The sequence below is a fragment of the Barbus barbus genome (genome assembly GCF_936440315.1).
Source record: "Barbus barbus genome assembly, chromosome: 26".
In the NCBI taxonomy this organism is placed as follows: Eukaryota; Metazoa; Chordata; class Actinopteri; order Cypriniformes; family Cyprinidae; genus Barbus; species Barbus barbus.
Genome location: NC_136754.1, coordinates 2,820,506 through 2,834,492, shown reverse-complemented (window position 1 = coordinate 2,834,492; position 13,987 = coordinate 2,820,506). Strand labels below are relative to the sequence as shown.

At 33.3% G+C, this 13,987-nt stretch overlaps 1 protein-coding gene across 1 annotated transcript in view; it reads right to left on the bottom strand.

Annotated features, from left to right (window-relative positions):
- Positions 1-7,912, bottom strand: part of LOC306846082 (sodium channel protein type 2 subunit alpha-like) — a gene marked incomplete at both ends in the record, with an annotated part of 41,583 nt that extends 33,671 nt beyond the window's left edge. Inside the window, 4 exons of the mRNA XM_079379186.1 lie at positions 1,107-1,235; positions 3,001-3,081; positions 5,868-6,019; positions 7,646-7,912. Of these exons, the coding sequence (XP_079235312.1) occupies positions 1,107-1,235; positions 3,001-3,081; positions 5,868-6,019; positions 7,646-7,912 (629 nt within the window). The remainder of the gene's footprint in view (positions 1-1,106; positions 1,236-3,000; positions 3,082-5,867; positions 6,020-7,645) is intronic.
- Positions 7,913-13,987: the final 6,075 nt, after the last annotated feature.

Here is a 13,987-nt window from a genome sequence, read left to right as displayed (position 1 = left end):
AACACTCAGTACTTTAAGTCCTTATCCAGGATGAGACAATTAACCCTTTAAAGCCTGACATGTGAAATAATAGTTGGAATTTTTTTTTTTTTTTTTTTTTTTTTTTTTTTTATAGTTTTGTTGAATGTCATATTTGATACATCAGGCTTTTTATGGCTCATTCTGTATGATATAGGTAAAATATTGAGTTAAAGGAGGGAAAAAAACACCTCAGTTTAATTCAGAGGCCCAAACTGAGCAAAATTATATAATTTGGTGCAGATTCTGATATTTATATGGGCAAAAATGAAGATGAAGTTCTGATGGCTTGTAATTTAAATCACTGAGATCTTTATAACAGTAGGCTATAGCAGATATTTATATAAAATGCATATAAATATCAGTTGTCCCCCTGTATCTCCCAATAATGTCTTTATAAGATATTTAAATCCATAGTTTTATGATCAAAACATATAATGCAATGCAATACAATGGTGACTGAGAGATGATCAAGTAAACTTTCCTCAAAGCTGATGATCATATTTGATACTCACATTTTAGCATGGTTTTTCTAAAAACAGGATGGCTGTGTAATCAAATAAACCTAAGTTGCTTCAGTCCAGTAAGTGTTTGTCTTGAAATATTACAATAAAAAATAAAACAATAAAAAAAGTTATTCTTGCATTTACTTTATAAAAAAATCAGTAAAGATTTCTCAGCAAAGACACGTGAACCAAAAAAAAAGAAAAAAAAAAAAACTTGAGCAAACTTAAACGTTTAAGGCAACCAGCTTCAGCAGATTTTTGAGTTTTCCCAACTTATTTTTGTAGGAGATTTTTAAGTTTTCTCAACTTTTTGTTGTATAAACTTAAAACAACGAGTTGAGAAAACTCAAAAATCTGCTGAGGCTGGTTGCCTTAAACTGTTAAGTTTGCTCAACTTTTTTTTTTTTCTGAAGTTGAATGTTTTTAGAATGATACTAAAAGGCCTAAGTATAAACAATCAATCAGAGGACAGAAGCCATGTAGTAAATTGTATACAAAATTGTGTACAATCATTCTGAGGTTCGCTATCAAATATGAGACAGTAGGCCTTATGGGGTTAATAAAAGCAAATGCCAAACTCACGCCATGACGATGACGCTGAAATCCAGCCAGTTCCATGGGTCTCGGAGGAAGGTGAAGGGCTCTATGCAAAACCCTCTGGCCAAGATCTTTATTAGAGACTCAAACGTGTAAATGCCAGTGAATGTATACCTGCACGAATACAAAAGCAAGCGTCAACTATTTACACTGAGTTGTGCGGCTAGCTGTGGACTTGTTGTGTAACATGCATAAAATTCGATCAATGATTATTTTGATGCAGGTGGTGAATCGTTAACATGCTGCATGCTCAGATTCAATCTGTTAAAAATCTATTTCATGCATGCATGTGATGTTTGATTGGAGCTGGGTCATCGTGGCTTTGTATTAGGGCATCTAGAGGTATAATCAGTGCATATGGAAACTCTGGTCATCTGTTCAAATCTAGGCCACGGCTTAGACACCGGAAACCTGCGCTATGCAGCTTTAGGTTAAATTTAACACTGTCACGCTTCCATGTGAATGAGCTGTAATGATATAGCTCTTTAAAACATAACAGGAAGTGACATCATGGGAATGTGGCATTCCTGATGCTGCAGGCAGAATGGTGAAGATGTGACTCTTACCAATGAGGTTATCTGGACCATAGCAAAGCATTAAATTAAGATGAAAACTCTTTTTAGCATTTCAGTACACATTCTGAAGCACTTATGAATGCTAACGTTACAGTATGTTCTTTTGCATAAATCAGAGTAAATGCACACTTATCATTTCTCAGTAAATATTCATTTCACTCAGAAATGCATCATTTTGGAAGTGTTGTGACAGGCCGATCTCACAGCAATTCGTAAATATTTTACGAGGTGGCTAATTCGTACGACCTCACTCATACAAATTCATACGAGAATTCATACAAATTTTACGAGTTGCCAATTCATATAAATTTGTATGAATGTCCTACACGTAATCCCGCCCCTAAAACTACCTGTCACTGGGGTTTAGACAAATCATACAAAATCATATGAGTGAGGTTGTACGAATTCGTACGAATTAGCCACCTCGTAAAATGCGTACGAACTGGTCGTGAGATAGCGTTGGTTGTGAACATTTCCCATTGACATTACAATGCATGAGTTCTTTATAGTTTTAGAGTTTAAAACGGTGAACAAATATCTACACAGACATATTCTGGAGATCACCAAAATGCTGATTAATTACATATTTTCTACAAAACAGCATTTTTTAGTCTATGTTATGGTAAAAATACTAATAACTATTATTGTATTATTCATTTATTTTATTTATTTTTGTTTATTTAGGGGTAAATTACTTTTTTATTCAATGTTTTCTCGTTTGAAATAAGGTAAAGTGTCATTGTATTAATTAATAATTAAGGTATCACTGATGAGGTTCATTAAAAAAATAAGAGCATGCGTGCAAATTCTTCAAATTGTGTCTGTTTTTAGAGTTTAAAATCATGAACAAATAAGAATACAATAAGAATTTTTTTTTTTTTTTTTCTACATTTTAACATTTTTAATATTTGTGATGTTATGAAAAAAAAAAATATATATATATATATATATATATATATAATTATTTATTATATAATAATTATTATAAATAAATATGTTTTAAAAAATGCTATTTTGACCACTTTGTAAAATGTCAACAAAGTATTTTAATTTTTAGTTTTAATCTGTGTTTTTCAAAGATTATGGTATGACTGACAAGTTTAATTTAGAAATAAAGAGCATGTGTGCAAAATCTTTAAATTAAATATGCCCCTGATTTTCAAACAGTGAACAAATAAGAATATCTCAAAAGACATCTTCTAGAGATCACCAAAATGATGCAATAGTAGTAGTAAAATACATCATGTACACTGTATTTTTAAATATGCATGAACATTTAAAAACAGAATAAGGGTGTTGCTCACTCTAGGTATTTGGTCCACGGCGGGGGATCCGACATGGCCATGAAGCAGCAGTTTGTCAAAATTGTGCACATGATGAACAAGCTAAACAAAGTGAGCAAGTTAAGGAAATGAGTAGCAGTTGAGTTGAGTTGAATCAAGAATGTCTTTAAAATTACACTTAAATTTCTGAAATTGAATTAAGATACCAATAAGATGCAGAACAGTAATGAGAACGATGACTGAAGGAAGTAGAATTAAAATGGAATGGATTTTTAAACATTTAAAACTGGTGTGTTTTAATACGCCTTTTCAGTAAATAGCATTTTTCTGTTCAACTTACTCAAATATGTTATAGACATGGGGTGTATTGTATATATTATATTATATTGTATTCTATACATTATGTTCAGAAAATAATGATAAAGAATTAAACAAATTAAAGAAATCAAGAATTTTAAACATTCTTTGCAAAGGATGCTTATCACTGTTGACCTCGGAGTAGAAATTTCTACATGTTTGTAAGCATAAACTGGAAATCTGGAGATGTCAGATATCATTTATTGTATTTCAGAATGGCTGTGCCTGTTACAAGAGTTACAGATGATATCTTTGAAAGTTGCTAGCCTGCAATATTCATGATGTCATTTCTGTTTATCCCAACTGAAAATATGGAAGGATTTTACCCAGTGATAGGCAAGCATCTGTTCCTTTGCTCTGTTTTCTGTATTCTGTATGTGAGGTTTTAATAGAGCCTGAACATGGACTCAGTGTGGGGATTTTCAGAGCCTGTGACATTTGGTTATAACACAAGATATTGCTGGCCCTATCTGAACTGCTTATAATAAACATCCAGTCAGAGGACACGGTATAGTGTTTAAACTAGAAGTGGGGCATTCTACAATTGTGCTGAAAAAGTCTTGCTAATGTCTAGAAAATTGAATATGGATGTTTCTAATACCAGTAACTTAGGAGACTTGGCATCATCTTTGTAAATTCCTTAGTGCATGAAAATATACATTTTAAAAATTATTAAAATGCATTATACAAGAAAATACAGAATAAGCTTTTCTGCTTCAAAATTGAAAGTTAAAATCAATGTTATTTGAACTTGAGAATTGTTTCAACAACTTTTCTTTTTTTTTTTTAGAAAATGAGGATGGAATAAATGTTATGTATTTTTTAATGATTAAAAAGATTTATTTGAAAACAACTGATAATATTTTTAAATTCAGATGAATTCAATATTTTTACAAAACAGTATTTTAGTGTCAGCGATGTTATAATAATAAATTAATGCAAATAATTATTATTTAATTTTTTATCAATGTAAACATATTAATGGGATAATTATTTATTGTGACCTTGTTTAAAATAATTTAAAATGTCAATATGTTAATAATTAAAGGTAACATTACTTTAAGCTCTTATGTAAAGTATAAATGTATTTTAAAGGTATTCATAGCGTATATTATAATGCATTATCTTTTCATAAATAATTGTAAACAATGTTAAAATTCATTATAATGTCTGCAGATTCCTTGTTATGTCGGAAATTAGTTGTTTGTTCATGTGTTTTAGTGCATTATACTGTCTAATGTTGCCCGGTAAAAAGAAAAAAAATCCTTCTACTTAAAAACTTGTGTTCACATTCATTATAAGGTGCATTACAAGGCATAAAATGAAAAATAATACATTTTATAATGCATTATAATAAAGGCTTCAAGTAAAGTGTTACCTTTTTAGTATTAAAATCATTATTATTATTTTGTCAGTTAATATATGAAGGATGAGTTTCGTTTCATTTCAGCTAAGAAATGCGTACTTTGAGGAGTTTAATGTAGAATGAAATAATAATGTGTTCTAGTAAAGCACGAAGACAGTAACATGGAGTGACATTGTGAGCCAGTCTATAATAAATCTCTGCTCCTCTCTCTGCTACATAGGTTTTAATTGTTTGAACACAGAACCGCTTGCCACAGGACCGGACACCTGCGTGCATCACGACCGCAGACGCTCAAAACATCTGTGCATGCGGCGCGCTGTAACGTGCAGCTGTCGCATGATGCCAAATCACTTTGCTCTTATTTGATTTGGGGAATTAGAAGAGGAATCTCAGCGGATTTGGTTGGCGATGCCAGAGAAGAACATTACAGAGCTGTTTCAGAAATGAGACCAAATCCAATAGAATTCTGATGGTAAGCATTTTAGATTCGCCTCAAAGTGTGAGCAGCTGGATATCATTTTGCTGTTGGGCCAGATTTTGGGATTTTAATGCCTTTTGATAATAATGATTAGTTTAAGAGGCCTTATGGGAAAAATCAAACTGCTTTTTACTACATTTTCTGATAATATAAGTGATGTTTGCCCATGCAGAAACCACCATAATGATACTACAACTGCTATAATGTTGTGGATGGCTGCTAGTGCATTGCATTTGGTACACTCTCAGAAAAAAAGGTACAAAAGCTGTCACTTGTACCTTTTCAAAAGGTATCATACATGCCATTTAGGTAGAAATATGTACTCTTTAGGTACTTATATGGACCTTTAACCCTTTAGGGTTTAAATAGGTGTACCTTTTAAAAAGGTACTGCCCTAGTGATAGCTTTTGAACTTTTTTTTTTTTTTTTTTGAGAATATATGTTATTTACGTGTACTAGGTGGTTACATACTGCCCCAGATCAAATACCTGGCTTTTAAAATGATGCTTTTGGAAACCAGATTTATAAAATGTCTTGCAAATTAAAAAATAAATCAGTGCAGCTGTGTTTCTAGAGAAGCTTGTGATCTTAGGGTCTGATATCTGTGCAAGATATTAAACACAAATCAGAAGCACGGCTGTAAACAGACCAAATCTCTCTGTAATTCTCCAAGCAATAAACATGCACACGTAGAGAAAGGTTGAGGCTGTGGAAGGATATGAATGGACTAGGATTCTTATGGCGATTCTTCTGATGCAGTGAAACGGACTGAATATGTAGACCGCAGATGTGGCACTGAAGCGGAAGATGGCTTTTCCCTTGTTCAGTACTATAAAGGTCTGTAAAAGAAGAGAAAACAGTCAATCTGGACAGATGAAATGTCACTTTCTGCTGCTATAGATATATATAATACCGTTCAAAAGTTTGGGGTCAGTATTTTTTTTAATCCTGAAAAAATTCTTTCACAGTTTCCACAAACATGAAGCATCTCAACTGTTTTTAACATTGATAATAATCAGACATGTTTCTTGAGCAGAAAATCAGCATTAGAATGATTTCTGAAGGATCATGTGACACTGAAGACTGCAGTAATGATGCCGTTTTTTTTACTGTATTTCTGATCAAATTAATGCAGTTTTGTTGAGTATATTCTTTCAAAATCATTTGAAAAAACCTTACGGACCCCAAACGTTTGAACAGTAGGGTTTGAACTGTATGATGTACAAATAACCTAAAAAGGCAAGATTAGACTAAAAGGGAAAGACAATTTATGAAGAACAAATGCTATGAATGTAAATGTTCAGTTAGGTACAATATGTCATCAGTCATACAGATATGTCATAATATATCAGTGACCATATTGACCAATATTTTTTTAAATAATATGCATCAGACATGGAATATAAGAAGTAGATAATCACATGGCTGTCTGTAACACTTGATCCTAAAACTGTATTCACTGTAAAAAATATTTTCTACCCCTGTATTTTTTCTTGTTTTCTCGTGCAAATATTTAAACATTCTCGAATCAAGATACATTTACTTGAGAGTAAAATATCTGCCAATGGGGTCCGAAAAATAAACTTAATTCAAAGGGTAAACAAGATCATTTTACTTACCCCATTGGCAGATATTTGTTCTCATTTCAAGCAAAAACTCACTTAATTTGATGCATTTCTCAGAAAACTTAATTTGTATGTTCAGTAAATGTATTTTGATTTAAGAATTTTGGGATATTTATACTGTAAGAGCATATTTTTTGCAGTTGTGAATGAAAATGATTATTGAATGAACTTAAATTAATTAAAATGAACTTAAATTTAATTAAAATGAGCCATTCAATCCAATCGACCAGCCTTTTTTGAGAATAGAAATGTCAGAGAAACTTTTCAGAGGTTAGTTTTTAAAAAATTTTATGAGTATTAACAGATGTTTCTTCTAAAATTCCTTAGGGAAATTTTAAAAATGAGGCAATACAGTCTATAAATGAATGTGAATAGCAACTTAAAATATTTGGTCATGGAAAAATTTGATGAGAAATATTTAAGTTCATATTGAGATCTTTGACTTTTGATGCACTTTATCTTAGCAAAGTTGAGACATTGTTGAGATCTCTCCTGAAACATGTGAGATGTTGTTTTTGCTTTCCTGATTGTCTCATTGTGGTCTTGGAGAAACAACTGAGATATTAAAGAGACTGATATTTTTATTTCCTATTGGACAGAAGAACCAGGTGAGTGCTTTCAAGGTAGATGATGCAGAAAAACACTGAAAATACAAGATATTTATACAAGACAAAATCATTACATGCACTTATATAAATACATCCGTCTATTCAAGGACTGCGGCAATTATCAGCTAAAAACATGAACTTCACATCCATTAGACCTCATTGACAGCACTTACTCCTCCTTTAAGATGCACTAAAACCTCTGAAGGCCACTTGTGACCTCAGACTGACTTACCCTCTGATTTTTGAAGTAGAAAGGGTCGATGTCCTCCAGCGGGACTCCGACCAGTCCTGTGGGGATGTCGCCAAAGATACGAGGCAGCACCTTCCCGGCCTCCAAGTCGGCACGGGGTTTGGGCTCCTCCGTGTTCCCTGGGTCCATCTTGTTATCCTTCGTGTTCTTGGTCCGCTCTTCGCTGATCCTCTGCTCGATGGCCGCCAGAGACTCTCGAGTGTACTGTCGCAAGCCATCAGGACCCGCTGGTATGAGCATGGTCGCCATCTTTTCATCCTGATCGTCCTGTACTAGAAGTTACTCAAAGCTAGAGTGAGTCAGACAGGAAAATAAAGTTAAAAACGTCACTCTTTGAAGTTATAAACTATTAAAAAGCTTGTTTACAGCACAGTTGCTGCGGGATCAGTCCCTCTGGAGTCAGTAGGTGCAGTACTCAAGGGCTTGATGGTTTTCCCTGAGTGACTTTTAAGTTTACTACTTAACCAGGGATCAGACCTGTTCACATCTGAATTCCCAGTTCAAAGTGTAAACCTCCAGACTATCACAACCAGCCTAGTCTGTGAGTGCTTTATAAATATGTTCTTCATATACATTGACTCCAAAAACTGTCAAAAAAGTCATAATGTCATTGCATAAGATGCAAAATGTCAAAACAAGTGTCATTTATTGTAAAGAAAGATAAACAGTTTTTGCAGCTCAGTGAATAATCTATATAAACAATTCCAATCAGGTTTTTGTTCTTTTCATAGTACTGAGACTGCCCTTGTCAAAATTTCTATTGATTTATTGGTAGTGGCTGACTCAGGGCTTTTATCTATTTTAATTCTTCTTGATTAAACTTCAGCATTCTACACCATTTCTCATAAAATTATATTAGATAGATTGCAGTGCATTGGAATCGTAGGCCATACTCAGTGTGTTCAACTAGGTCAGTTTAAATCAAAGTCATTACATATTACTACAGGTGTCCCACAGGGTTCAGTTCTGGGCCCTTCATTATTTATCATGGAACATTTTCATGGAATATGGTATACAGTTTTGATGACACCCTGCGCTACCTGTCCTCAACACCTTCCTCTAAACTTCCTCCATGTTCTCTTTCTAAATGTTTGTCTGAAGTTAAGGCTTGGTTTTCACACAATTTTATTAAACTTAAGAGTAGTAAAACAGAGATATTTCTTGTTAGCACAAAAAAATTATTTATTGAATACCAGTGATTTTTCTATGTATATCAATGGCTTATCACTTAAGTATATCACTTAAAAATAAAATATAAAAAATTTTGTACTGTATTTTTAAACTCAACTCATGAACCTCAGTTTAAGAAACTCTGATCTAACGCAATGATTTTTATTTATTTATTTATATTTATACACTCCAATGTTTACAGGTTTAAGGTTGTTTTTAAAAAGAAGTGTCTCATGCTGACCAAGGCTGCATTTATTTAATCAAAAATAGAGTAAAAACAGTAATATTGTGAAATTAAATATTATTATAATTTAAAATAACATTTATATTTGATTTTTTTTTTTTACATTTTATTTAAGCTGAATTGTTCAATCAGTTTAATGCATCCTTGCTAAATAAAAGTAATCATTTATTTTAAAAGATCTTACTGACTCCAAACTCAAATGTAGTGTAATTGTTTTATTAAAATCAGAATAAATTATTGTCACTATAACTAATACTAAATGATGCACTAATACTTTAAATATATTTTGTGTTTGCAATAGTGAGAATGAAAATAATGGCACAAAATGCATGTATGTTTATGCAGAAATTAATATGACCTTGACATGTTCTTGACAGGTTTCATGTGATTTATCCACATAGTTCATAATGACACTGAAAGCTACAGAAACAAATTCTAGTGGCCGTGTGTCAAAAACGATGATCAATTCCATCTAGTAATTTCTTGAATGTTCAAGAAAACTGCAGATTCATGACATTCCTATTAACCTGAACAGGATTCATTCAGTACAGTTATATGTTGTATAAGGAAGGAATCATCCACTAAGTCCAGCATGAATATAAGCTTATCCAGCTTTGACCTTCTCAACTTCTTGCTTCATCTCTCATCCTGAATGGAACATCAGACTAAATTAGTGTCAGGAAGGACATATATTAGTAAAACTGATGACTAACAGGACTGACGCGCTCTCATTAACAGCCTGTGCTTTTATTGCAGCTGGAGTGACGTGTTTCTGGAGATTAGTGTGTGGAGAAGGAAGTTCCTGTTCCTCTTCTGGCAGACATGTTTTCATTTCTTGACCAGAAAGCGTTATCTAACCCACAGCTTCAAAGTGGCTTATGGCGGCTTGATCTGACCCACAATTCTTAGCTGTAGAGAATTACTCAGCTGTCAGTTTAGACACATTAATGTGGGACATGGCTTCTGATGTGCGTCTACTGTAAATTCATCATCAGTTTAGCATCACATCACTTTCTCACCAATGGATCCTCTGCAGTGAATGGGTGCCATCAGAATGAGAGTCCAGACAGCTGATAAAAACATCACAATAATCCACAAGTTATCCGCATCACTCCAGTCCAGTCCGTCTTGTGATATGAAAAGCTGTGTGTATTTATCAACTGTTTGGACTCGCATTCTGACGGCACCCATTCACTGCAGAGGATCCATTGGTGAGCAAGTGATGGAGTGCTTCTCCGAATTTGTTGACACAAACTCATCTACATTTTGGATAGCCTCAGGGTGAGTAAATTTTCAGCATTTGTTTGGGTAACAAAAATTAGGTTAGACAATAAATTGGTAAATTTTAGACAATTTTGTCTACCCTCATGCATTCTGAGCAAATGTCTTATTCAAAACACAACATACACAACATACATGGGAATCAAACCCATGACCTTGCTGTTGTAGTAGAGCAAGCACCCAGCTTTACTGTTTAAGCTACAGGAATGTTGCGTTTACATATGAATTTAGCTTTTTAAATATTGCATAGACGACTTAAATGCCATCCACTGTTTTGAGTACATGACCTTATGTAGCCTAGTGAATTTTAAGTCGGCATGAAATGGAAGTTGTCTGACTTCACTACTGTATTGTGACGCATTTCAGAGTGAAACCGTTTACTGAGCAAGAAAATAAAACAGAGGCCAGAATTTATCCATTGGTTTTTGACTGGATTGTGAAAAGTGAGCACTGCATACCAGAATTGAGGCAGATGTGAATGCGAAGCCATTTTGATTATAGATAACAAAGTGAAAAATATATAATAAATAAATGCATGGATGAAACGTTTGTAATAAGCATAGTAACATGCAATGAGAAAATAAACAGGGTCATGAAAACTGGACGATTATGGCGTCAAACCCAGCAAGTGTTGATCTATGAGCTATTATCATTGTGTTTTTGAGAAACACACTTTTAACCTCAGGTTACTCCAGGGACACTGAACCTATAGTAAGGTGTACTTTAAGTTGCAATAAACATTTCTAATGTTGAAAACAGCTGTGCCGCTTTAAATTTGTGTGGAAACCATAATTCAATTTTTCAGGATTCTTTGATGAATAGAAATTTCAAAAGAATTATCTAATACCATTAGATGATCTGCCATATGACTTGTCTCTGTTCTCATTTAAAATAACAGGTCCGTGCCGTTGTACAGTATTTCTGAAGCTTTACAGTCATAACAAAGTCCATTCAGAACATAAAAAGAGTCTTTTAAATTACAAATGTGGCGTATGATTTCCCTGACCTTTGATCAAGCTGATTAGCACTCTAATTAATGTTTGTAAATACCTGTATTCATAATATCAACCCGTCTTTCAACTAATAATGCAAAATCAGTGTGGCATGTGTCTTAGAGCCGTTTGTTTGCTGATGGCAATAGACTGTCACATTCTCTCAAACATAATGTAATCAAAGTAAGTCAGGATTTTGTTAATCGTCTTAACAAGCAGTACTTTCTCTCTCACACACACAGACACGCAAGCACGCACATATAGGTTTTTTTCTCTCTTTCATGCCACACTCTTGTTTTCTCTTGGTACTTCGTCTGTTTGTATTGCTACTCTTGATTGTATTAACTTTTTCAGCAGGTTATTTTATTTTTATTAAACCTTTGGATTTAGAGACTGGTCGTTTTAGGCAGTCCTCACCAAAATTTTATTTAGTAGAATTATTGTTTTTGATGTATAATATATTTTAATTTTATTTATGTCATGATTCACATCATATCACCATTTGTAGCTGATTGAGGAGAAAATAACCTAAATAGTTGACCAGACCATATGGTCATATTCAATACAACATCTAGCTTGTGTGTTTTTGATTAATTGTGCAAAGCCAATTGCAATATTTCATCCAGCAGACAAAAGACACCTGGCAGTTTTAATCAAGTTCATGCAGGAATTGCTTATTTTTTCAGACAATGTGGAATTAATGCCAGCATGCTGAAGCACAAATATTTCCCCACAGCAAACAGAGATTGTACCTATTTAGTCACTTTTACTGATACGTTTCTGAGAATAAAGGCAGACCTTTGTGATCATTGCAAACACATCCATCCATCTATTTTCTATGCCCATTATATCATTTTAAAGTTATTCATAATGCTGTGTAATGAATAATAGTATGCATTGTCTTTTTGCATCATTGCTTCTGTTATTTTCCTGTTTATAACTGTGACTCTGCTTTAAAACAATCTGTATTGTATAAAGCACTATATAAAATAAGATGACTTTTTATAAATAATTAAAATTAGTGATCAGTCTTACCGATAGATCAATATTTACCCATTTTAAGATTGTCAGCATCATTTCTTGCATTCAAAAGTGAGTACATTCAATCAATTTTATGTGCATTTCAATTCCTGTATAATGCAAACTATTGCCATTTTATTGGCCAGACTGCACTCTAGATAAAATAATTAGAATCGACATCTGCTTAAAATGAATCAAAACTCAATATAATGCTTAGCAATCCATTCTTACAGTGTTTTAAAAAAAAGCATTATAACATGCTCTGACTTTAAATGAGTTGATGTAAAATATTACAGTATACTGTTTAAAATTTATAATGCATTGTAAGGCATTATGAATCATTTTAATGCATTAGAAAACATTTATTTATTTATTTATTTTACTGTGATTTCAGAAAGAAATGACAGTCCTGGCTTTCCTCCAAAATTCCTTAAACTCACAACAACGTTGTTGCTAGTTTTCACTGATTTCTCGCTGTTCTGACTGGCGTGATAAAACCAACAGATCCATTAAGGATCATTAAATGGGAGGTGTCACGTAGAGTGCTGTCCCATAATGCATTATATCCATGTCCTCCCTGCAGGCCATCTGAATTAGCTGCTAAACTCAAACTGATGAGGCAATTGAGGACAGAGAACCAGTTGGTTTCAAACACTCAACACAGAGAAATATATGCTCCTTGACATTAGTGCATAAAGCAGATTGTTTTGTCCAAAATGCATTCAAGGTACAGCGATTAAAACCGCAACCCCTGCATCACAAGGGTTTTTGCAGCAAATAGAAGAACCTTTCCCCAAAGAACATTTTGGTGAACGGTTTTTAAAATAACCACTGTTTTCTTAATATTTTAAAACTCTAAAGAACCCTTTTCCACTGTATACAGGGAACGTTCTCAAATAACGTTCTGGCAAGGTTCTCTCAATGATATGAACAAATGTTCTTTTTGTAATGTTAATCGAACAGTTATCTGCTCTTTGATAAATAAGTGCAAAAAATGTTTTTTAAAACATAAACTGGACGTTAAACTGGATGTTCACAAATAATGTTTTCATAACTTCTCAGACATTCTTAGAACATTGTGTTAGTTGGGAAGAACATGTTTGTGGAATGGAAAGCTTCCATGGATGATACAGGTTCTTTAAAGAACCCTAAATGCCAATAAAGAACCTTTAAGAGTGTAGAATCAGACTCTAGCAGTTGTGTTGCAAAAGGTGAACAAGTCACTGTAAGGTCAACGAACAACTGACATTAGTTTTCATGTTGGATTCACTGTTTATAGTTCCTGAAACCAATCAGCACTGCAGTTGTGCAAATTAAGATGAATTTGATAATGTCTCAGAATTTAAATGGAATTTGACAAGAGTGGATATGATCAAACTCTTATGATCATGTTTTCCATCAGAGCATCTTGAGCTCCAGTGGAAGAATAGCATACTCTCTTTACAAGGGTTTATTTACTTACATTAGTGGTTAGCATCTTTTGTGCACTTTTTAATATATATATACAAGATTTTCTGTGATAACAGATGAGAATCTAAAAACCGATCTAAAGAACCAACTTTTAATGTCCAAAGAACTATATATCCACAATACATCGAAGAAAAGAATAAGATTCTT